This window comes from Diabrotica virgifera, chromosome 7, assembly GCF_917563875.1.
Source record: "Diabrotica virgifera virgifera chromosome 7, PGI_DIABVI_V3a".
In the NCBI taxonomy this organism is placed as follows: Eukaryota; Metazoa; Arthropoda; class Insecta; order Coleoptera; family Chrysomelidae; genus Diabrotica; species Diabrotica virgifera.
The window spans coordinates 208,568,355-208,595,407 of NC_065449.1; the positions used below are offsets into that span (position 1 = coordinate 208,568,355).

The 27,053-nt window shown below is 35.0% G+C and overlaps 1 protein-coding gene across 1 annotated transcript in view; it reads left to right on the top strand.

The window, feature by feature from the left end:
- LOC114329997 (ATP-binding cassette sub-family C member 4-like) overlaps positions 1-24,730 on the top strand; it is a 131,833-nt gene extending 107,103 nt beyond the window's left edge. Inside the window, exons 16-18 of the mRNA XM_028279290.2 lie at positions 7,341-7,586; positions 9,565-9,725; positions 21,065-24,730. Coding sequence (XP_028135091.2) covers positions 7,341-7,586; positions 9,565-9,725; positions 21,065-21,323 — 666 coding nt within the window. The 3' untranslated portion in view covers positions 21,324-24,730. The remainder of the gene's footprint in view (positions 1-7,340; positions 7,587-9,564; positions 9,726-21,064) is intronic.
- Positions 24,731-27,053: the final 2,323 nt, after the last annotated feature.

Below are 27,053 nucleotides of genomic sequence, written 5' to 3' on the forward strand. Positions count from 1 at the left end.
TCTTGGCGTTGATCATCTTTATATAGGTCCCTGCAATACGATCTCCATGTCTCTGCTATATCTTCTGTGTTTGTTCTCAGAGTTCCAATGTTGTCTTCAATGGCCCAAGTTCTGGCTTTAAAGTCTCTTGTTAAGTAGCGTATTTTTCTAAATAGATCTCTGGGCTGATTATTCTGATCATGTCTCTCAATTTCTTTGCATATACCCTGGTAGTACTGGTTTTTGTCTGTCTTGCATCTTCGTTTTATTTCTCTATTGAGGTTTCTTAAACTAGCTTTTTCCTTTTCACTATGCACGCCACTTTGACAAAGATTTCTTCTATTCTCAATATATATAATCAGACCTCACATATTACCAGACTTATTTTATAAGAGCTACTAAGTAAATTTATTAAACTAGTATAATACGTATATTCTTCTTCTTCTTCTTTTTCTTCAGCTTGTTTGTATCCACAGCTAAACAAAGGCCTCCGCATGAGTTCTCCATTATTCTCTGTTTTTTGCTATTTCGTGTCAGTTTCTTCCCATTTTTAATTTGATGTCATCTCCCAGGCAACCAAATAACGTTTACAAAACGTTGAAAAGACGTCATAATTATCATCAAACCACATCAGTTTGTCACGTTTTTTCGACGTCGAAAGTCACGTGAATATGTACTCACGTTTTAAATACGTGATATAAAAAACGTAGTTTTTATGTAGTTTTTTTAGATTATTTTTCATTTTATGGTTTTCAAAATACACAATAATAATTATTCGTGTGGGCATTATTGGTATTGCAATTTTTCATTTAACTGCTTTAAATTTAGCTTATAGGCTAAAAGTAAAAGCAAATGGGAGACTATAAAATGCATAGAATTACAATAATTACCCTCAATGCAACTTTATAGAATTTTCACTTTTTATATAGGTATACTTACTGTGTCAAAACTGAAGCAACATATAAACTAATAAATAACAGAAAATAATCACCAAAACAAAACACATAACCTCAAACCCTTTTCAAGAAGAACTAATGAATTAAACTAATAGGTCTGGATCCCGCGTATGAAAAAAAAGTTGATTAATAGCAAGCTGAAAATTTGTTAATAGTTTAAGGGTGTCTAGTCGGACAACTTTTGATATATGGGAACACTGGAACAGGGGCAGTTTTAATTGTGGAACAGGTTAAAAATTTGTAACGGTCAGACCACGAAAACGGCACATGTATTTTGTCCGACAGACCAGACTTAAACTTTCCGAACAGAGATTAAACTCTCATGCAAAAATCAGACTGCTATTTATCACCAAATGGACGTTTTAATGAGTGGAACATGTAGAATATGTCAAATGACAGGAATTATGACAGGTGGTAAATAGCAGTCCGATTTTTGCATGAGAGTTTAATCTCTGTTCCGAGAGTTCAAGTCTGTTCTGTCGGACAAAATAAATGTGCCGTTTTCGTGGTCTGACCGTTCCAAATTTTTAACCTGTTCCACAATTAAAACTGCCTCTGTTCCAGTGTTCCCATATATCGAAGTTTATCCGGCTAGACACCCTTAAGCTATTAAAAAATTTTCAGCTTGCTATTAATCAACTTTTTTTTCATACGCGGGATCCAGACCTATAACTCACTTGAGAAAAACGAATAAAAATCTCTTTAAACACGTTTCTTCAACTAAATATCTAAAACTTATTTTATCAAACAAAGCACGTAAACAATAAATGAAAAATATCTTATGACAATTTAATTAAGCTTAGTTTTCACTTTTTCAGTGGTTTGGCTTGCAGAAATCAGTAGAAATCAGTAGATTCTTTTTAGGCCGTGTAAATACAGTAAAACCTGTGTTATCGGTCACCTGTCAAAATCGGCCACCTGTACTAACGGCCAGTTTCAAAATTCTCCAAACCAATTATATGAAGGTTTCCTTATTTAAATAATCCAATAATACCAGGTCATAATTTATGTGGTATTTACGGCCATCTTTATAATACTTTCTCCTGTCGTTTCCCCATTACTGAGGATCGTGATTTCTTCCAATATTTCTAACAATGTTTCTCCATTGGTCTCTATCTTCAGCTGCTAAGAGCTTCGCAGAATGAGTTTCCAGCTGAATGCTTTATTTGGTCAGACCATCTAGTTGGTGATCGTACTCTTGATCTTCTCCCCGGAACGTTTCTAGAAACAATTAATCTCTCTAAACTGTCGTCACCTCTGCGAACCACGTGACCAAAGAATTGCAGAATTCGTTGCAGACATATTGTGGACAGCCTTTATTTAATATTGAGTTGGTTTAGAATGGAAACGTTTGTCCTATGAGCTGTCCAAGGTATGCGCAGCATTCTTCTCCAGCACCACATCTCAAAGGCATCAATTTTTTGGCGCTCCCATGCGCGAAGGGTCCAAGTCTCTGCTCCGTATAGAAATATTGAGAATACAAGGGCATTCACCAGTCTCATCTTGATATTTTGAGAGATAGATCTGTCTTTCCAAACTTTAGTTAGGCGACTCATCGCATTTTTTGCCATACCAATACGTCTCCGAACTTCTGCTTCACAGTTACCATCGTTAGTTATACTAGACCCGAGATAGACAAAGGTGTTTACTATCTGGTATTCCTGTAATATGTTAGTCAGTTGAGTAGTGTCAAATCTGTCGACCACCATTATTTTAGTCTTAGCTTTATTGATTTTCAGACCAACTTTATTGCTTTCGTACTCAACTCTTCGCAGAAGATCAAACAATTCTTGCTCATTTGCTGCTATAAGTGTAGTGTCATCAGCAAATCTTAAATTGGAGATTTTCCTACCAGCTACTGTTACTCCACCGGCCCATCCTTCTAAAACCATCCTCATGACATGTTCACCATAAATGTTAAATAAGTCAGGTGGCAACACGCATCCTTGTCTAACACCTCTCTCGGTCTTGAATTGGTTTGAGAACTTCTGATCTAGTCGTACTGTCGCTATATTAGACTGGTACAGATTTTTAATAAGTGTCACCAGGTGCATTGGTGCGCCCATTTCTGTTAAAATTGACCACAGATTTATCCAGCTTACACAATCAAATGCCTTTTGGTAGTCAACGAAGCATATAATCATATGTACTTGAAATTCTCTAGACTTTTCAATAAGTTGTCTCAGGTTCAGGATTTGTTCCCTTGTACCTTTACCCTTTACAAACCCCGCTTGTTCCTGAGGTATTTGGTAATGTAGATAGGTTTTTAATCTGTTTTTGATGATATACAACAAGATTTTACTAGCATGTATTATTAGTGACAGTGTGCGGTAGTTTTCACATCTGGTAGTAGTTCCTTTTTTATGTAGTGGGATATAAATTGAGGTACACCAATCAGATGGCCATTTTCCTGAATTCCAAACAGCGACACAGATAGAATGGATGATATGTAATCCTTTGTCACCTAGTAACTTTATAATACGGGCGCGGCCAAATAATCTCGTATTTTTAAAGACCGTTTCATAGAAATTTACCTGTTAATAACGGCCAATAATGTTGATAGATTTCAGTAGGTCAGTAATTGGAGTTAAAATCAGTAGGTCTACTGAAAAATCAGTAGACCTGGTAACCCTGAACATTATAAGCATTAACTCGTTAAGCTACTCCCATTTTTGTGACGGCAGATTTGGGCTGTCTGAAATGAAAACGTGTTTTAAACGTATTTTAAGATCAATAATCTTACGTATTTAAAATCACCTACAAAAGACGTTTATACGACGTAATATTCAAATACGTTTATATATTCAACCAAAAGCTGACGTTTTCTCGACGTTATTGACGTCGCTTGGTTGCCTGGTCACTAGCTAGTCATCGTTTTTGTGGTCTTCCTCTACTACGACTGTGCTCACGTCGTCTTCAATGTACAATTTTTATCGTCCACCTTTCGTTGCTTTGCCGTGCAACGTGTGCTACTCAGTTCCATTTCATTTGCTCAATTCACCTTCGTCCTGCCTCGGACATCCCCATTTTGTATTATTTTCTCCTAGACATACACCTAACATAGCTCGTTTGATAGTCCCCAGTGTTATTCTTTATCTATTGGCTGATAACTCTGTACGTTTCCCGATCTCCATTCCATGGGTCATAACTCGTAGAATATAACGTATGAATACCATTTTATTTAGATTTATTGGTATCTTTTTGTTTTTCAACACATCACGAATCTTCCTACTGCTGCCTATTATATCATTTGGATTCTTCCAGTTATCTCTGTCGTTTGATTCTGTTTGCCTAGTTTGATCGTGTGACCTAGGTGTATATTATACTCTTCGACACTTTCGATCTCACTTCCATGTATAAGATGTATGCATTTAGATATATGACCAGATCGAATCACTGCTAAGCTACTTAAATTTTGGGACGAGGAATACGTTACCTAATTAACCACTTAGCTTAACGACGTTCTACACCTTCGTTGCGGGGTATGCCTCTCAGAGGAAAGGGGGGAAAGTTATATGCAAGCGAAACACTGTTTTCGAAACAGTATTTTCACTTTTATTTAATAATGGTACGGTAAACAATCCTCATTTTTTAATATGTTATTCCTTACAAAAAAACCTTTAATTTAAGCACAAATAATTAAAAGTCGTAAATTTGAGTCAAAAGTTGTTAACTTTTTAAGAGCGAAACATGATTTCGAAACAGTATTTTCACTTTTATTTAATAATGATACGGTAAACAATCCTCATTTTTTAATATATTATTCCTTACAAAAAAACCTTTAATTTAAGTACAAATAATTAAGAATCGTAAATTTGGGTCAAAAGTTATTAACTTTTTAAGAGCGAAACAGTATTTTCGATACAGTATTTTCAGTAGTAATTGCACAAGGGCTCTAAAATTATTGAATTTTTCCCGAGTGTCACTTTGGCAGTTTTAATTTCACGAGCCGAAGACGAGTGAAATTATGTCAAAGTGTCACGAGGGCAAAAATTCTATAATAATTTTAGAGTTCGAGTGCAATTTGTTGCGATTATATTATGAATAAAACTGTTCAAAACCAAAATTTTATTGTAATTTATATATGTAAGTACCAATTAGTGAAATTAAACACACAGTTGTTATAAATATGTATTTGACGGTCGAAAGTCATCATTTTATAATTTTTAAAACATGTGTCATTAATGTCACTGAATGTATTTTTTCGTAGCAACGAAGGGCATCTGACGTAATATACTTAACGACGGGAGATTATCAAAAATTATCACCTTAATTTGCATGTCTGTAGCCTTCTATTGGTCAGAATCTCCTATGAATGAAATAATCACTTTTATTTAATAATGGTACGGTAAACAATTCTTATTTTTTAATATGTTATTCCTTACAAAAAACCTTTAATTTAAGCACAAACAATTAAAAGTCGTAAATTTGGGTCAAAAGTTATTAACTTTTTAAAAATTCCCATAGGAGCCCATGTTAAAACTTAACTTTGAACCTTAATAGCAATTAAACGGCACGGTAAAACAATTTTTAAAAAATCAAGTCTTAGTTTTTTGAAGTAAACTATAACATACTAAAATTTCATGCAAATCCTTAATTCTTAAAATTTACAACTAAGGAAAGATATTAGACGATTGGTTGGAATCAGTGTTGATAACATTACCAAAGAAAAGTAGGCCCACCAAATGCAGTGATTTTAGATTAATTATTTTGATGAGCCATACACTTAAGGTACGTTGCTGTTTTCGAAAGATCGTTTAAGCTTGTTTCAAATAATTCGAGAAATCATTCGACTGAGTACAATACGATACACTTTTCGATTGTCTGCAGGTAGCAGAATTTGACCACTGCAATCTAAGACTGTTAAAATACTTATATTACAATCAAGTCGCCTCTATCCAAATTGGAGATGCAGTGGAACCCCGATAAGTCGGCCCCCGATAACCCGGAAGTCCGGCTAGCCCAACCCGATTTTTATCAAACATTTTAACAATAAAAATGTATGTAATAAAATATTTGAGAGATAATGGGTATTTGTGTAATTTGCACTACATATACAATAGTAAAAATGACTCATGGCACACGACGTTCATTGTCGTGTTATCGGAAACAACAGGCACCTGTTTGTAGCCCTGTAGTATCCTTTATTTATTTCAAACTGTCTTAGCATTGTCTAAAAAAGACTAAAAGACTATTAAAAAATTCTTTTTAAACAATGGTCTTAGTCTTCACTGTTATTAAATAACATAACATCGTTGCGATTGAGACCGTATTGTGTGTAGTATAGTCGTATTGTTCGCTTCCGTTCTGTAATCGTTCGTAAATCTATTCAGATTTTGTGTTTGCGTGTTTTTTTTTGTCTACGTAATGGCAACAAAACGTAAAAATGTTATAGTGACAATGAATAGAAACTAAAGCATTAGGTAGAATTGATAAAAGCGTAATTAATACGTAATTCAGATGTGTACTGTGCATATATATTTCATGTTATTTCAATTATAACGGAGTTTATCTGTAAATATACCGTATTATATTAATTTTTACCATTTTCTCCGGCTAACCCGGATCGGCCGCGGTCCCGATTAATCCGAGTTAACGAGGTTTCACTGTAATTGTACTGTAAAGCTATCCATCAAACGTGGAGTAGGACAGGGTTGTGTTTTGTCACCCAGTCTTTTTAATCTATACTCCGAAAAAAGATGGAGTAAAACTATGCAGAGAAGTAATCCATAATATCAGATACGCTAATGATACAGCCATTCTTGCAGTTACAATCCTACATATGTGGTGACTCCCAAAAACTTACATCGGTCAAACTCGTAGAACCTTTAACAAACGTATAACAGAACACAAAAAGGCAAGAGAGAAAACATCTACGTACGCTCTTCTAGTCATTATAATCTGTTGTTTAATTATTCAAATCAATTTATTAGTTATATATATATATATATATATATATATATATATATATATATATATATATAATCGGTTCATAACGTTCTACGACGTCTTCCGATTCCCAATCGCCATTGCTCTCGATCGTAGCACATGTCTTCGTTCAAGCCTCTTTCTCCGATTTCCCTATGGATTCCTTCAGCTTTTCCTAGGTCTTCCTCTCTTCCGCCGTCCTTTTGGTGCCCATCGTAGCACTTGCTTGGGTAATCTGTCTTCTTCCATACGTTGTACGTGGCCAAACCATCTTAGTTGCTTTGTTTTTATATCGTCCATGGACGATATAAAAATTTATTAGTTGATTTACTTATTTATTGTCTATACGTCATTAATTTCCATTATTAACTGTTAATTTTATACCATTAATATTAATTTTCTCCAAGACTAATATGCTAGACCAGAAAATTTTAAACCTCCTTTAGAATTAAATAAAATATTATTTTCTATGTTTAGATCGGTATAGTTGGCCGAACAGGGGCAGGAAAATCCTCTCTTATCTCAGCTCTCTTCCGTCTGGCTCCACTTGAAGGTGCCATTTATATAGATGGAGTAAATACCAAAAATCTAGGATTAACCGATTTAAGAAGAAAAGTTTCCATCATTCCCCAGGAACCAGTACTATTTTCCGCTTCTTTGAGATACAATTTGGATCCCTTTAACGAGTTTGATGATGACAAAATTTGGGATGCTTTAGAACAAGTAAGTATATGGATATTTTTAGGCTAGGATACTGTTTTAAGGGGAAAGGCGCAAAATGTCGACTGTCAAAATTTTCAATGTGTTTTAAGCGCATTCATTTTTTTCGAATCCTGTTTTTGAAAAATTTAAACGCAGAATGAAAGATTATTTTATTACCGAGGGCCGAAAGTGCCTTAGAGTAAATGAAAAGTTTCTTTTGAATGAAATATTTGCAATTAAAAATCACACTAAATGTTCTCTTTTATTTTCACCCCTGTAACTTATTAAAATAAACATTATAGAAGTTTTCAGGGACTTTCGCCCTCGGTAATAACGAAATATTTCAGTCTGCTTTTAAATTTTTCAAAAATAATCATTAGTTTTCTCAGGATTCGAAAAAAATGAATACATTTAAAACAAATTGAAAATTTTGACAGGCAACATTTTGCGCCTTTCCCCTTAATAAAACTTTTTAAATAAATTGTGAATATCGTCTCACGTCCTTAAAAATTTTCTCAGAATCATCCATATATGAATTTAAGAAGTAGGTATGAGTGGAGTTTCAGATAAGTGACACTCAATTGGAATTGCGAAACGAATTCGGAACACAAGAAGCTTGTTTTGTCTTAAATGTGTTAATACAACGATGCATAGATATGAACTCAGAAGTATATTTATATTTTATTGATTATTGAAAAGCATTTGACTGCATTATCCATCAAACGATGATCGAAATTGTGAGAAAAACTGGAATTGACGAGCAGGACTTGTGAATTACCTGAGAACTAGATTAGCACCAAACGGAAACAATTAAAATAGAACAGACAACATCCGAAGGTTTACGAATTCGACCGGGTTGCATCTTATCACTGCTATTATTTAATCTGTACTCAGAATTTGTATAATATGAACGTTGTCTGACGAGGAGTGCGATAGGGTTGCGTCTTATCAATGCTACTATTTAAGGGCATGGGCGCAAAATGTCGCCTATCCAAATGTTCAATGTGTTTTAAAATGTATTCATTTTTTCGAAACCTGAGAAAACTAATACCTAAGTATTTTTGAAAATTTAAACGCAGAATAAAAGATTATGTTATTACCGAGGGCCGACAGTCCATGAAAACGTCCATTTGTTTATTTTAATAAGTTACGGGGTGAAAAAAAAGAAATTTTAGTGTGACTTTTAATTTCAAATTTCTTAATCAAAAGAAACTTTTTGGTTATTCTAAGGGACTTTCGGCCCTCGATAATAATGCAATCTTTTGTTCTGCGTTTAAATTTTGCAAAAATACTTAATTAGTTTTCTCAGGATTCGCAGAAGACGAGTACATTTAACTTACATTGAACATTTTGACAAGCGACATTTTGCTCCCATACCCTTAATCAGTACTCAGAGTGATACATGAAAGTTGTCATAAGAATTGGATGCACGAGGCACAAGATCGAAATATATGGAAAATGAGATGAGGGAGATCTATCTCCACAGTGGACAAGCGAAGATTGAACGATGTCTCAGAATATATATTCAGAGAAGCATTAATCGAGGTCCAAGGTGGAAATCAAAATTAACGGAACCAGCATAGACAACATCAGGTACGCTGATGATGTCTATGCATCCTAATGCCGCGTCCTCACTGCTAAATTTTTCGTGCCTATTGAACTAATGGTTCGTCCCAAGAATTTGCGTCGCAAATTTTTATCAGTGAGAACGCGGCATAATAGCAAGCATTAAAACTACAGCAAGCAACGCACAAGAACTACAGAATTTCGACAGTGAAATATTTGATTGAAATCTAAATGTTTGAAAAACGAAAATTTTAATATTTGTATGACAAGTACATAGAAATAACAACGAGCTTGGCAATAAAGTATTTTTTATTTTGCTCTCCTGATTATTATTTATTGTTAATAATGACACTAATAAAAAACGCATAAAGTAGAAAAGTTTACTTAAAACACTTTAAGTTTAATTCCGTTAATAATTATTATTATTTTTTAGGTGGAACTCAGGGACAGCGTAGACTCCTTGGACTTCCATGTAGCTGAAGGCGGTGGTAACTTCAGTTTAGGCCAAAGACAATTAGTATGTTTAGCAAGAGCTGTTTTGAAGAACAATAAAGTTTTAGTTTTAGATGAAGCTACAGCAAATGTTGATCCTAGGTAAGATATAAATTAGTTAACATTACATCGCTAATCGATTTCATTACATCTTCTTCTTTTTGGCGTCTTCTTTATTGTGTCCTCCTCCATCGTCTTACATGCTGGGTCTTCCTTTTTTACGTCTTCCTATTGGCTTCCATTACATTTTCTTTGTTGATTTTGTACCTTCTTGTCTCTGGACATGTCCCAGCAATAAGAGTCTCTGATTTTGACAAATCTTAACACTTGTCGGGTGGATTATTGACTCCCAGTTTTCAAGCAGTGTCCAAGATTGTCTACTCAAGTTTTTGAAATCTAGATTTTCAAATGTCTCAGCTCATTTCTCGCCACTAGCGGGATCAATACTGTGGAGTAATTGGTCTCCAATTTCCTACTTTTCGTTTTCGCAGAATTTTTCATACAGTTTTTCGCTCTCCTCAGACCATCCAGGAATATACTTTTTACATTACCCTCTAGTAATTGCTGCTTTTGCTAGTTTTTTATTGCTCCCTTAAATCCCTCCTAGTTTACGCTTTTTAGTAGAATCCAACCTAAGCATATTGTATCCAAAATAGATTGTAATATCTAATACTACAACAGAGGACCTTGATCGAAAGATTGAACGATACCATAATCGACAAAAGAGATTTTCAAATTATACAAGCTATTTATTGGAATCAGACAGCTATAATAAAATCCAATGGTAACAAGTCAAGGCCAATTGAAATACAACGAGGTATCAAAAAGGGATTTGTACTGTCACCGATACTGTTTAATGTCTACTCAGAGGCTGTTTATGCGAACGCTTTATCGCACTCTCCAGAAGGTATCAGGATAAAAGAACGAAAAGTAAATAATATCAGCTATGCAGATGACACTGTTTTAATAACTGATTCGGATCATGGCCTCCAAATACTGTTAAATAGGGATACAGAGAGTTGTGAAAAAATGGCTCAATACTGCGAAAACCAAAGTTATGAAAATATCAAAGAACAAAAATTTACCACTTCCAATATAATATGTGAATTACCAACAGCTTAAATACTTACGTCGACCAATACAAATATCTTGGTTACTGGTTAAACAATCAAACTGATTATAAACAAGAAATAAGAGCGAATATAGAGGTATCCCAATAAGGCTTTGTCAAATGAAAAGTTTATTTTGTAACAGTAGCATTAATATCAACCTTAGATGTCGTTTTCTTCATTGCTATGTTAATAGGTCAATGTATTGTATGGAACGGAGGGCTGGAATCTCAACATAACGCTGATAAGTATGATCAATACCTTGGACAACCCACACCCCTAACGAGAATATCCTGAGGAGAATAGGTACAGATAGGGACTGCTAAAGATCATCAAAGTTAGAAAAATTAGCTACCTGGGACACATAATGATAAACGAAAAGTACCGCCTCGCGCAACTGATCATCCAGGGGAGTACTGAAGAAAAACGGGGTCGAGGTAGGCGCCATATTTCATGGTTTAAAAATATCATAGACTGGACCGGCCTTGATTCAACATCCTTGTTTTGAGAAGACAACCTCCTCTTAAGTAGACAGCCCCACAAGGAAAAGAAGTATTTGTTGGTATTATAGACGAGGGCATTTAGCACAAAATAAATAAATTTTTAAATACAGCACCTAGAGACTTGCAGTTTTTTGCATTATGTTAAGGATTACGTCAGGAAAAAAGCCTACTATTTAAAAATGGGTGGAAATGCATAATTGCACTGTAAAGTGCATAAAATGCATCCAAAATTTCATAAATATAAAAATAAAGTCAAAATCATTATACTAAGGAACAAAATTTATAACTTGGGGGGGTTGTGGGGTCATTGAATACGATTACGCAATCAGAACAGACCTCCGGATCACCTGGTGCCCAAGGTCAGTGGAAGAGATGTCATCTTCTGGAGTTTCGATGGTTTTCGGCATTAAATCGATGCAAACGGATTACTCACGAGTTTTAGGGGTCACTAAGTACTAATATGCACAGAATTGACCTCCGGAGTACCTGGTGCCCAGGGTCGCTACTAAGATACGTCATTTTCTGGAATTTCGAGTGTTTTCGGCATTAAATTGATGTAAAAATCTTCTGGGGTTTCGAGGGTTTCCGGCATTTAATTGATGCAAATGGATCACTGGAAGGTTTTTGGGTTCGCTAGACACGAATATGCTGTCAGAATTGACCTCCCGAGTACCTGGTGCCCAGAGTCGCTACTAAGGCACGTCATCTTCTGGGGTTTCGAGGGTTTTCGGTATTTAATTGATGCAAATGGATTACTGGAGAGTTTTTGAGGTCGCTTAACACGAATATGCCATCAGAACCGACCCCCTGTTCACCTGGAGCCCAAGGTCACTGCAACGGACGTCCTCATCTGGAGTTTTAAGGGATTTTGGCATTAAATTGATAAAAATGGATTACTCGGGGGTGTCTTTGAGGTGTTAGACACGAATATGCCATAAGAACAGACCTCCCGATCACCTGGTACCCAAGGTCACTGCAAGGGACGTCATCTTCCGGAGTTTCGACGGATTTGGGTATTAAATTGACGCAAACGGATTACTTACGGGTTTTTGGGGTCGCTAAACACGAATATGCAATCATAATTGAACTTCGGAATACCTGGTGCCCAGGGTCGCTATCAGGGCACGTCATCTTCTGGAGTTTCGAGGGCTTTAATAACCCCAGAGACCCATGAGTAATCAGTTTTCATCAATTTAGTACCGAAAACACTCAAAACTCCAGAATAGGTACCAGATGCTGCGAGGGTTGCGTCTGATGGCATATTCATGTTCAGTAAGCCCAAAAACTCAAGAGTAATCCGTTTGCACTAATTTAGTACCGAAAACTATCGAAATTACAGAAGATAACGTGCCTTAGGCACCAGGTGCTTCGGTGTCTGTTCTGATGGCGTGTTTATGTTCAGAAACCCCAGAAACCCATGAGTAATCCATTTGCATCAATTTAGTACCGAAAACCCTCGAAACTCCAGAAGATGACGTGCCCTAGGTACCAGGTGCTCTGGTGTCTGTTCTGATGACGCAATCGTGTTCAACAACTACAAAATCGATTAGTAAGTACCTAATCCGTTTGCATCAATTGAATGCTGAAAACCCTCAGAACTTCAGAAGACGACCTGCCTTAGTTACCAGGTGCTCCGAGGGTGAGATCTGCTGGCGTATTCGCGTTCAGCAACCCCAAAAACCTATAAGTAATCCGTCTGCATCAATTTAGTACCGAAGACTCTCGAAGCTCCAGAAGATGACGCCCCTAGCAATAATCTTGGGCACCAGGTTCTCCGGGATTCGGTTCTGGTGGCATATTTGTATTTAGCGACCACAAGTACCCCTCAGTAATCCATTTGCATCAATTTAATGCCGAAATTTCTAGAAAATCCAGAAGATGACATCCCTTGCAGTGACCCTGGGCGCCAGGTGCTCCGTGGGTCTGTTCTAATGGCATATTCTTGTTTAGGGACCTCAAAAACTCCCCAAGTAATCCATTTGCATCCATTTTATGCTGAAGACCCTCAAAACTCCAGAAGATGACATGACCTAGAAGCGATCCTGGTCACCAGATAATCCGGAGTTCAATTTTGATATAATATTCGTGTTTAGCAACTTCAAAAATACGTAAGTAATCCGTTTGCGTCAATTTAATACCGAAAGCCCTCGAAACTCCAGAAGAAGATGACGTCCCTTACCGTAGACTTGGGCACCAGGTGATCCTAAGGTCTGTCCTGATGGCATCTTCGTGTTTAACCACCTCAAAAACCCCCGAGTAGTCCAGTTACATCAATTTAGTCCCGAAATCCTTCGAAACTCCAGAAGATGACGTGCCTTAGTAGCGACCCTGGGCACCAGGTAGTCCGGAGGTCAATTCTGATATCATATTCGTATCTAGCGACCCCTTAAACTCGTCAGTATTCTGTTTGCATCGATTTAATGCCGAAAACCATCGAAACTCCAGAAGATGACGTCTCTTGCCGTGACCTTGGGCACCAGGTGATCCGGGGAACAGTTCTGATGGCGTAATCGTATTCATTGACCCAAAAATACCACAAATAATAAATTTTGTTCCTTAGTATACTGATTTTGACTTTATTTTTATATTTATGCAATTTTGGATGCATTTTATGCACTTTACAGTGCAATTATGCATTTCCACCCATTTTTGAATAGTAGACTTTTCTCCTGACGTCATCCTGAACATAATGCAAAACACTGTAAGTCTCTAGGTGTTGTATTTAAAAATTTATTTATTCGGGTGTTTTTAGTGCTAAATGCCCTGGTCTCTTAACATAAATAATGTATTCTAAGATCGCTCCTTTGCAGACATCGTTATCTACTATAACTACTAAACTTCTTTTATCCTGTTAAATGTTGGGACATGATCGTATATTTTATGGCAACATGTTTCATGAAAAATAAAATACTTCTTCTTCTTCTTATATTAGGCCTCTTGACCTATTCTTAACCGATGTTGAGCTTGTATTTGTAGTTGTGATGTTGACTGCCAGCTATCTCGTCACCTTTTTAAGGGCCTTTCTATTGGTATTTTGCCTGTTGGCTTTGAATCTCTGGCTATACGGGCTATTCTCTCGCTGTTCATTCTCGTCACATGCTGATTCTACTCTCCTTTTCTCTGTCTTCCCCACCGTACTCTGTCTTGTATGTTACAAAGATCTCTTATTCTGTCGTTCGGTATTTTCCCTGTTATTGACCTCAACGTTCTCATTTCTGATGTTCTCAGTATCTTTTTGCTTTCTGCAGTGTCACATCTTGTTTCTATCGTTTACGTCATGATCAGTCTTACACATGATTTGTATATACGTAGGTACTTTCTCTTTTAGCCTCATATCATTATTTCTTCAGATGACATCCCTCAGATATCTTGACGCTTAATTGGCTGCATTTGCTTGCTTTCGGACGTTCTCTTCAACATCGCCATAACTACATTATTTCGACTCCAACATATTCTAATCTAGAGACTTGTTTAATTAGTTTATTGTTAAATAAAATAAAAATTCCATTTTTATTCAGTTGCAATGCGAAGGCATTGGTCGTTACTTCTTTGAGTAACTTAGGTTCATTTTCTGTTGGAATTTACCAGCTGAACAGACGGGGTCGTAAATTGTAAGTTTTTTTAATTCCCTCTTGTCTTCTTCGCTTCAGTATCCATCTGGCTTGCAAATTTTAGAAGCCATGAAGGTGTTACCAAGAAAATGGACCAATAAGTTTTCAATTTAAAAATCTTTTAGTAATATTTTAATAATTTTAAATATCAATAATATGGCTATTAGGATTGAAAACTACTTCATCTTTTAGTTTATTGTTAATTACGATTTTGCATCTTAGGGGTTCCCTTGACACTACCAGGGATTTGGTCTTAGCTGTTGATATTTTCATGCTGTAGTTCTTCACCACTGCATCGAAAGTCTGTGCCATTCGCTGTAGGTATTCCTCGTTATCGGAGATTATGCTTACGTCGTCAGCATAACATATAATTTTTACAGTCGGAAAAATGAAAGAATACCCATAAACGCACATATAAAACACGCTGTATTTTTCTGTCACCGTATCACAAAGAAAATTGTCCAGTGCAAGTACATGTAACAATAATTATTACATGTACTTGCGCTGGCCAATTTTTTGTGTGACACGGTGACAGGAAAATATAGCGTTTTTTATATGTTCGTTCATGGGTATTCTTTCATTTTTCCTACTGTATTTGTTTTTCTGCCATCTTATATCCTTTTCCTGTACTTTTAATGTCTTCTATGATTTTGTCCATTACTAAATTAAAAAGCAATGCAAAAGCAAAGCACTGTTTTCTCAACCCATGTTGAGCTGGCCCCCCCACTTGCAAAAATCAAAAAACAAATAGCCCTGATTTAAGAGCTATTTATGAGCTCTCATATTCCGCAAACTAAAAATTTTGAGCTCGTTCCACTGAGCAGGAATTTGATACTTTAGTGGGGGGGGGGGGGCTGAGTCAGCCCCCCCCCCACTACTTAAAAATAGGAATATTGAATCGGTTTTTGCGGCAGAATTACGAGCTATTTATCAGCTCTTGAAATTATATAGTTTCGATTTTTGAGCTCATCCCCTTCACCCCCAAACAACACTTTAATTGATTTAACTTAAGAGAAAAATGCTGAGAAAACTTAAAATATATCGTATTGCGGATATAATTCCTATAACTTATATACTATAAGAATAAACTATTAAATCACGTGCATTTCGATTATTGAGCTATAACCCCTTCGCGAGAAAACCACCCTATCTTCCCTGCTTAAGAGAAAGTTGCACTTTTTTTTTTCTCTGATTCTGGCTTTGGTTTAGAACTAGAACCTTTAGCCACGTAATTGTATAACTAATTACTAAGTCAGGGGAGTAATGTGTAGTGTGTGTGTTGAGTAAAAGTCTTGTTACTTTGCAAAGTCGACGTCATTGTCTTTGCAAAGAGACGCTAATTGTTTCCGAACGTCTGCGGTCCCTCCGGTGAGTACCGATCCCACAAGGACAGAAACTATTTTTCATTTATTAATTTATAATAAATGAAAAATTTCTGCCCCTGGTAGGATTCGAACTCCCGACCTTTCGTTTCAAAGGTAGGCGCTCTTACCACTGCGCCACAGAGGGGTTAAGTTGTACTTAAAATGCATTAAACTAATTATTTGGCGACTACATATCATTGAATAATTTATAAGCTTCCAAATTACGCGCATTTAGATCAGTAAATTGCAATTTATTTTGTATAGTGCACTCACTGAAGGTAAAAATCAACGATTACCTTCAATTTCGGTGAAGCTTTATCGATTTTCACGAAAATTGGTCAGTGGTTAGAGGATACGTCAAGAAACAAAGGTGACATGGTACCACCTTGCGCCTTTACTCTGAGGGTGGATAGCGCCCCTTCTCGGGGGTGACAATTATTTTATTAAAAAATAACTGCACAAATCAATAAAAGAACAAATTAAAAGCAAAATTTATTATGTAAAGTTAATAAAATAAGTCAATACTTTTTAAGTTATTAAAGATCAAAGATTTTAATTATTCGTGAAAAAAATGCATGTTATAGCGGTTTTTCGTAAATCACTGAAAAACTGTAAGTTTTTACAAAAAAGTTAATAGTAGTTTAATTCGTATAGCTTATATTCTAAGAATAAACTCTTAAATCACGCGCCTTTCGATTATAGAGTTACAACCCCTTCGCAAGATAACCATCCCATATTCCCGGCTTAAGAGAGAGTTGTACTTAAAATAATTTAAATTAATTATTTGGCTACTACATATCGTTTAATAATTTATGAGCTTGCAAAATATACGCATGTCAATTATTGAATTGCCATTTTCTTTCTATAGTGCAGTCACTGAAGGTAAAAATCAACTATGACCTTCGATTTCGGTAAATGTCCATTCATTTTCACGAATTAACAATAACAACTTGGGGTATTAACCTGGGGTATATGTCACCCCTTCTCGGGGGTGAAAATTACTTTATTAAAAATAACCCCACAAATCGAGAGAGGGACAAATTGTGAGCAAAATTTGTTATATAATGTGATTAAAATAAATTAATACTTTTTGAGTTATTAAAGATCAAATATTTTAATTTTTGTGAAAGAAAATGCATGCTTTAAAGCGATTTTTCATAAATAACTCAAAAACTGTAAGTTTTTACAAAAAAGTGTTCATCACTAAAATTGAAGCTAATAAAAAATATAATAAATTGCTTACTTGAAAAACCCTTTAATGTTAATTTAAAGTAAGTTATTGGTAATTTAATGAATATTTTTTTCTGCGACTGTTCAAATCTAAGGATTCAAGCTTAAATAACGGGAAAGAGATGCATTTTATGACACTTAGGTACTAAATACTTATCAAAGTACTTAGAAATACCTATCCAAAATGAGCTCCAGAAAAAGTTGATAGCATCAAAATCCGCTCACCAATTTTCGTGAAAATGAATGCAGATTTACCGAAATCGAAGGTCATAGTTGATTTTTACCTTCAGTGACTGCACTATAGAAAGAAAATAGCAATTCAATAATTGAGATGCGTATATTTTGCGAGCTCATAAATTATTAAACGATATCTAGTCGACAAATAATTAATTTAAATTATTTTAAGTTCAACTCCCTCTTAAGCCAGGAATATGGTATGGTTTTCTTGCGAAGGGGCTGTATTTCAATAATCGAAAGGCGCGTGATCTAAGAGTTTATTCTTAGAATATAAGCTATACGAATAAAACTACTATTAACTTTTTTGTAAAAACTTAGTTTTTCAGTGATTTACGAAAAACGGCTTCAAAACATGCATTTTTTTCACGAATAATTAAAATTTTTGATCATTAATAACTTAAAAAGTATTGACTTATTTTAATAACTTTATATAATACATTTTGCATATAATTTGTTCTTTTATAGATTTGTGCAGTTATTTTTTATTATATAATTTTTCACCCCCGAGAAGGGGCGGTATCCACCCTCAGGGTAAAGGCGCAAGTTGGTACCATGTCACCTTTGTTTCTTGAGGTATCCTCTAACCACTGACCAATTTTCGTGAAAATCGATCAAGGTTCACCGAAATTGAAGGTAATCGTTTATTTTTACTTTCAGTGACTGCACTATATAAAATAAATTGCAATTTACTGATTTAAATGCGCGTAATTTGAAAGCTTATAAATTATTGAATGATATGTAGTCGTCAAATAATTAATTTAATGCATTTCAAATAAAACTTTCTCTTAAGCCGGGAAGATAGGGTGGTTTTCTTGCGAAGGGGTTGTAGCTCAATAATCGAAATGCACGTGATTTAATAGTTTATTCTTAGAGTATATACGCTATAGGAATTATATCCTCAATACGATATATTTTAAGCTTTCTTAGCATTTTTCTCTTAAGTTAAATCAATTAAAGGGTTGTTTGGGGGTGAAGGGGATGAGCTCAAAAATCGAAACTATATAATTTCAAGAGCTCATAAATAGCTCGTAATTCTGCCGCAAAAACCGATTCAATATTCCTATTTTTAAGTAGTGGGGGGGCTGAATCAGCCCCCCCCCCCCACTAAAGTATTAAATTCCTGCTCAGTGGAACGAGCTCAAAATTTTTAGTTTGCGGAATATGAGAGCTCATAAATAGCTTATAAATCAGGGCTATTCGTTTTTTAATTTTTGCAAGTGGGGGGGGGGGCAGCTCAACACGGGTGTTTTCTCAGCAATTTGCCTGGCTATGAATATGGCGTCTATTATTGTGGATCTATTTTTCCGAAAACCTTGTTGTTCCTCACTCTTCACTAATTGTGCATTCTTCATTTATTTTATTGGCAAGTATTTTTGTTGACATTTTAAGAGTTGTGCACAGCAAGACGGTACGGTAGTTGGTAGGGTCTTTGCTGTTTCCTCTCTTGTGTATTGGTATTGTTATACTCGTCCTCCACTGGTCTGGTACACGCTGGATACATATTATTTCTTAAAAAAAAATTGATTTGCATAATTTCCATATATTTGTTTACACTTAAAAAAATTTAGTTCGTAATATTGATTAACAGTGATTATTGAATAGTATTTCGTTGTAACAACAATTTAATTTTTTGTTTCAATGAACTTTTAGACATTGATCAATGTATTTGGTTATTGTCACAATGATTGAATAATAATTGTGAAAATAACTAGAGTATATTAATCAATAACACTCAATTTATTCAGACAATAAGTTAGTTTCGTATATTTAATAAATAATGGTAATTCTGACAGCAGAGCACTTTCTTGATTTCGTAGATGATAAGCAATTACCTTGGTTTATCGTGACAATGTACAGATTTCATTAAAACAATGTACAAGTGTTGTTAATATATAGTAATATTTGATTATTCCATAGATGTAAACTGATTGTTGTGACAACGAATGCATTAATCAATCTACTACTGCGTTTAATAACCAAAATCAATGGTTTTATGGTAACAATAAACGAAGTTGTTGAAACAATCAATGTTTTGCTTGACCATTTGAAATGTAACGGCTTTTCCTTATCGTTCTTTGTTAAACAACGCTGTTACCTCTGCCGAAGTGCCGAATAATTTCATTCCGTTTCCAAGTGTAGTCCGTACTGGAAGGAAGTTTTCGTGTGTCTAATATCGTATTTATTTTTTTCGAATCCTGAGAAAACTAATTGGTATTTTTGAAAAATTTAAATGCAGAATAAAATATTACAGTATTATCGAGGGTCTGAAGTCCCTGAGAACTTCTATAATGATTATTTTAATAAGTCACAGGGGTGAAAAAGAGAAAATTTAGTATGAATTTTAATTTCAAATATACCATTCAAAAGAAACTTTTTGTTTATTTTAAGGAACTGTCAGCCCTCGGTAATAATGTAATCTTTTATTCTGCGTTTAAATTTTTCAAAAATACTTATTATTTTTCTCAGGATTAAAAAAAAATGAATGCGTTTAAAAGAATTCGATCGAAATTTTGCACCTGCGCTCTCCAAAAGGATTAAAGTGTTACACATTTTTGGAATCACTATTTCAAACCCTTTTAAATGAGCTGTCACACGATGTACTTTCCTATTTAAAAAAAAACAAAGTTGTGGCTGTCACCTGAAGAGGGATCGCGTAAAGTTCGAAACATTGATGTTATAATATACTTTGATTATTTTAAAAATCGACCTGTCCGAGCGTTTTGCTTATGTGTTAAAAATAAATAAGTTAATAAGGGGGCAACACTTTTTCCAGCGCACTGTGTAAGTGAAATCATATGAGAAATCACACAGTGTAAAGTCCATTACGTTTAGGACAAAAAAGGGGGATTTGCAAAATTATTATTAATCAAATAATATCATACATTGAGCTAATGCATTCAGTAATTATCAATATAAAATACGTTCATAGTAGGAATGAACGAAACTGATTGTAGGGATGAATAGAATTGCTTGTAAGAATAACCGTATTTATTGTGGGAATGAACGGAATTAATTGTAAGAATAAACGGAAATAATTGTAGAAATAAACGAAATACGTTAGGAGAAATGACACTGTTATTGACACAACGAATAGTCTTCGTCGGTCAATTAACGACGTAGTTGTTTCAATGAATAGTGTTCGTTGACTCAGTGAACAGTGCTCGTAATATTAATAAATGGATGTTCATCCATTCAATAAACGTAATACATTGGATCAACTCACGAAAATAATGAATTGATGAACATCGCTTTGTTGTTCCAATAAAACCAAGAATTGGACAAATTTTAAGTATTGCTTTTGTTGTCTGAATTAACATTTCTATTAATATTACGTACCTTTTCCGTTGAGTGTAGTTTACAGCACATTGTATCTTTTCTATATTTTAGGACTGACGCACTAATCCAAGCGACAATTCGAAAAAGATTCAAAGACTGCACGGTTCTAACGATTGCCCATAGGCTGAACACCATCATGGACTCCGATAAAGTGCTGGTAATGAGTTTCGGAAACATGATCGAATTCGACCATCCTCATAAACTCCTTCAAATTCCTGACGGACACTTCCACAAGATGTTACTAGAAACTGGACCAGTGATGTCGGCGCAACTCAAAGATGTGGCCATGAGGGCATACCAACAAGAGTAAAGACAAGCATAGTATAGGAATCTTTATTTATTTTCTTTAAAATGCCTTTATTTTCTAATAACACGTCACACTACATAAACGTTTTTTTCGGATAAAAGTTAAATATAAAAAAGTATCTTAAAAAGGATTTTACTTAATATGAAGATAACGTTAAAAGCGTTGAAATTTTTCTTTTATAGTAATTATGTTTTAAAAATACGGTTTGCTAGATATTTTAAGTTTTATTCTATTTTCTATTTCTTATAATTAACTCTAACTCTAATTGTGTCATATAAGTACCCTCTCTCCTACAGCGCTACAGCCTGTAGCCGTCGGGCCATGGCTTACCCCAGCATCCGCCTCTAAGTATCTCTGTCCTTGGCTGCTCTCCTCCAGTTATACACCTTTAAGATCTCTTTAGCATCGGTTCTTCGTCTATCCACCTCTTCCTTTGTCTTCCTACTGGTTGACGTCCCACCATAGTTCCGCTAAGAGTTCTATTAGGTGTTCCGTCATTGTAGGTTATGTTATGAGGTGACGTGCCCAGCGCAATATTTGTATTTTTGCATAATTTGCTATATTATACTGTCATATAAGTAATCTAAGGCCATTACGTAGACTACATTTGTTAATGTAATTGGCATAATAACTACACCACTTATCACCTTGACATTAAATTTTCGCCTTCTTCAAGTACCGTCTCCGCGACAGAGGTCGGCAACCATCATACCTATTCGAATTTTAAAGATGGCTTCTCTAAAATGTTTATTTAATGTATGATATTCTTACCTTGGATCTTTTCCTGCATAATCAGTTGGAGCAAGTACCTCTCTCCACATGTAATATGTTCGTGATATCCTTCTTGTTTTGATTGTATTTAACATTTTTTCATTTATTTTTCGTCATTTCGTCGATGTAATCTGCCCAGCGTTGTAGTTTCTCATCCGTTTGTGTTAGAGTAATCCCTTATATATCCAGAAATGCACCAGTGAGATTCTGCTTTCTAGGTCCTCCAATTTTTTAACTTTCTTGTGTGGACCAAATAGCTAATCCCTTTTTTGAAGCTCCTCGATCTCTTTGTATTTTCTTCAAATATTTTTTTCTCTTGCCTGCTTTCTCCTCTTCCTGATTTCGTGGATAATTTTCCTGTTTCCCTAATTTTTATCTATGTTCTTACAAAAATACTAGATTTGTTGTAAAAGGTATATTTAAAACATCCTAAATAAGGGTTACATTAAAACAAAACGTTTTCGGACTAAGAAATCCATCATCAGTGTTTCTAAAAGCCAAAAAGTAGCATGCCTGAGCCACCAAAATGTTTTGGACGAAACCATGTAAATGTAAACCGTTATGTTATGTTACATGTTAATAAAAAAGTTTAAAGATATTGCAGATATGCCTGGATATTACCCAGTGCAACACAGGACTCTTCCCACGTGGTTGGAATTTTTTTTGAGGATTAAAATCTCACATATTAAAGTTCAATGGCCAACTGTTCTTCAATATGAACTGAACTTCAATATGTGAGGTTTTAATCCTCAAAAAAAAATTCCAACCACGTGGGAAGAGTCCTGTGTTGCTCTGGGTAATATCAAGGCATATCTACAACATCTTTAAACATGTTGGTGGCTCAGGCATACTATTTTTTGGCTTTTTAGAAACACTGATGTTCAATTTATTAATCCGGAAACGTTTTGTTTTAATGTAACCCTTATTTAGGGTATTTTAAATATACCTTTTACAACAAATCTAGTATTTTTGTGATTTATGGTATACAGCCAGCTACAAGAAGTTAATGTACAGTTCGTGGTGGCCACATTCTTTTGAGTTGGATTCTTTAAGCTTGCTTGTGCCTATTGTAGGAATGCTTTGATATTTTTAAACGTTTTTAAGTGTGATCATAATCCTGATGATAAGTGGGTTATGATCTGAGGCCACGTCTGCTCTCAGATATGCTTTCACGGCTTTAACAGCATTTTGGTATCTTTCATTTATCATAGTGTGGTCTCTCTGGTGACTAATTTCTCCTATGTATATGCGGACGATCGCCATGTATATACAGTCGTCTGTTTGGTAGCTTGAAACATGTATTTGTGATAATCAATGTGTACTCTTGGCAACATTGTAATGGATTGTCCTCTATATCGTTGCGATTTCACAGACTTTAGTTTCTTACACACTTTCTGCTTTGACCCTTCCCAATCTTTGCAATGAGATCACCTGGGGTCATCGCGAATTCTCTAGTTTTGGCTACTTTCAGTGTCTTTTCTATATCCCGGTAAAAAAATTTCACTAAACGTACACATAAAATTATTCTATCTAAAAAATAACAGTTTTTTCACATGTAGTGATAACATTCACATTCCTATTTTTAATTAAAATTATCTACCAAAGATATAGGTTGCTACATATCTCTATAATTTAAAAAGAATGTAGTTGCAAATATACAAATATGTTTTAAGTGTTTGTGTTTTGTTATTTCAATCAACAGTTTCTACAGATAAGATTACAAAAGTACTTTATCTTTTATTTCACCACTTTATAAAAATAGAATTATTATATTAAAAAAAAACATATTTTAATTTTAATTCTACGGCAATATTTTCGTCTTAAACAAATTTTATGTGGTAAGATCATTACGATCATGGGAGTACAGGCTCACGAATTTTCTTTTTCTAGCTTTCTAAGTAATTATGATGGTTCTTTGATTGGTTATGCAATTAAATAATGTTAAACAATCTAGCTAGACAAATAAAATTTCTACTTTCAGGCTTTCTATTACAGTGTACAGTGCCAAGTTCATATTAACTTTTTAATCCAGATTTTAACATCAATACTTATCTTCATTATTTCTTTCGACGTTTTATATATAAATCACGAAAAAGAAGTCTTTGCGAAAATCTTTCAAAATATTATATTATTTGCTGATCTTAGAGATCTTTTGTTTCATTTCTTTTTGCCGTTCATTTTTTTTTTTGAGCCAACAGATATCCAAAATATAATTTTTTGCATTAAAATTTACAATAGTAAGATCAAATATCTGCATATTATTTCCTACTTTTATACTATACGACTGGCAAACGTTTTGTGAAAATGCTTTGCAACATTCCCTTCTTATTCTTATAATTTCACGTGTATTCATATTTGCAACTTGTGTACCACCTGTCATTTTATCTGTACTACGTTGATCGGAGAGATACTATTTGTATTGCTAGCATATCAAAAAAACTGTGATATTTTATTTGTCTATTGGTAGTGTGACGTTTTTTAGAAGTAGGCATATTCGCGATGTATAAAAATATTAATTTCCCCTAATATCAACCTATTTTTTTTATGTTAAGCATATTTAAATGTAGATATAGGCTTTTACAGCAGTTTTATATTAGTGCATTTTAATCAAGTTTTAAAAATAAATAGTCGTTTTTATATATTTGATTTTTAATAGGTAACTACCATTCAGTGGCGTAGCTAGGGTGGGTGACACCCGGGGCGGTAATCGATGGTGTCACCCCAAATCCTAAAAATCCGATAACCGTATGTTTTGAATAATGAAAAAATTAAGAATTATAGTTAACGAAACTGCAGTAAATAGTATATCATCGTCGTCGTCTAACCGCTATCGTCCACTGCTGAACATAGGCCTCTTAAGTTTCTGCATGTCTCCCTATCTCGAGCTACTACTCTCTAGTTCCCGGCAGTTCTATATAATAGTTTATTTACTTTTTTGTTTTACACTATGTGAATGAATTAAAATATTTTTTAGCTTTACTAGCGAAAAGTTCTGAAATCACATTTTCTATATTTATGTTTTGTGTTGCTTCATGTTCGATAGTTAATCATCATCATCATCCAGCCTCAATAGTCCACTGCTGAACATAGGCCTCCTCCCCTCGTTTCCATCTCCATCTATCCTGCGCCGCTCTGATCCAGTTTTTTTAGCTTTCTTAAGCCGTCAGTCCATCTTGTAGGCGGTCGACCGACGCTTCTCTTGTCTTCTCCTGACCTCCATTCCAGTAACCTCTTCGTCCATCGCCCATCTGTCGTTCTGGCTATGTGTCCTGCCCATCTCCACTTCAACCTGGCTATCCTTTCGATGACGTTAGTCACCTTTGTTCTTCTGCTAATTTCTTCGTTTTTGATTTTGTCTCGCATTGTTATTCCTAACATTGACCGCTCCATTCTCCTAACATTAATTGCTCCGTTCGATAGTTAATAAACCGAGGTTATTAAGCCTTGTTGACGTCATTGTTTCTCGCAAGTAATTCTTGATTGATTTTAGCTTCCCAAAACTTCTCTCACATGAAGCAACCGATGCAAAAATGGTCATAAACAAGTTTAAGGCGACCAAGTTTGGGAGAGATTCCATAAAATCGCATTCCACCATGAATTTTAAAAAGTCTACAGCTAACCATTTAGATACTGTAATATTGGCCGCTTGTAAAAGTCTTCTAAGCCTTGGTATTTCTAGCAGGAGGTCTTCTTCTGATACCTCTTCATGGTAAAAGTCACAAAATGTTGAAACAGCTAATTTCAACTGTTTACTGTTCGTGGAAAAGTAAAGTGTGTGTCTGCACAGCCTCGAACAAAAAAGCCATATGGATGGACTGATCTGGTTTCGAGTTCAACATTGAATGTCAAAACATTTCAACATAATATTATCTTTTTGAAGTTCGGCTCGAAGTGTAGAGTTTTTAGGTAGAAATGTCGTCGTCTTCATATTTTGTCGTTGCAAAATATATGTATTACTTTATTTTATAATATGATTATGTTTTTCTTCAATATAAAGACGAAGTACCCTTATTTTGGTGGCTGATTGATCAATGCCTTTAATTATACAAAGCGGGCATAAGGTTATGTGTGGCACCTCTGGTGTATAAATTTTCTTGTTGATGAGAGACTTTGTAAATTGAAGGAACAACACTATAAAAATGTTCTGCCAATACTTTAACTGCAGCCAGCATAGTGCGCAGTGACTGAGAACTCCAACGCGTTGTGGAAAGTCGCTTAACAGATGTTTTGCTGTGTTTAATAAGCACTTCCTAGCAGCTAATGGAAACACATAAAAAACTTAAAAATTGCTTCTTCAGTTCTGGAAAATGTTATACAAGATGTGTTTTGTGCAAAAGAGTGCTGGCCACATAAATTAATTAAATGATCAATAGATCCGAGGAAAATGGCCTTTTTGATTTTTGCTTTAATAATAGCTTGTATTCCTCCATGTACGCCGCTCATAACAGATGCATTATCGTATCCCTGTGAACGGTATTTCATAATATTTCTACACCATCAATTTCAAGCTTCTTGAGAATTTCGATACTTAGATTAACTGCTTTTTTCCATTTAACGGAAAAAAATCCAAGAAATGCTTCTTACACCTCGACTTCTCTCGGTTTCGTCACAGTATAAAGAGGAACAGTAAAATTTCTTCTATGTAGGCACTTTGATCTCAAGAAGTACTACCGGAAGTTAACCGGTACGTAGCAATGCGAGAGTGGTACTCTAGCGGTCTAGCGACTGGGAACCTTGCGCGGTCGCCATGCGCCTTTTTTACTTCTTACTTCTTTACTTCTTTTTACGATTTTACTTCCAATTTTTCTCAGAGCAGTTCTAGTGTCCCTATTTATACTGTGGTTTCGTGTGTTCACAAAATAATATCGAACTTTAGATTGATACGTGAGTAAAGTCACAAATTAATGATTTATTCTTTTGTGATCGGGTCTCTCGGGTGTCACCCCTGAAGGGGTGACACCC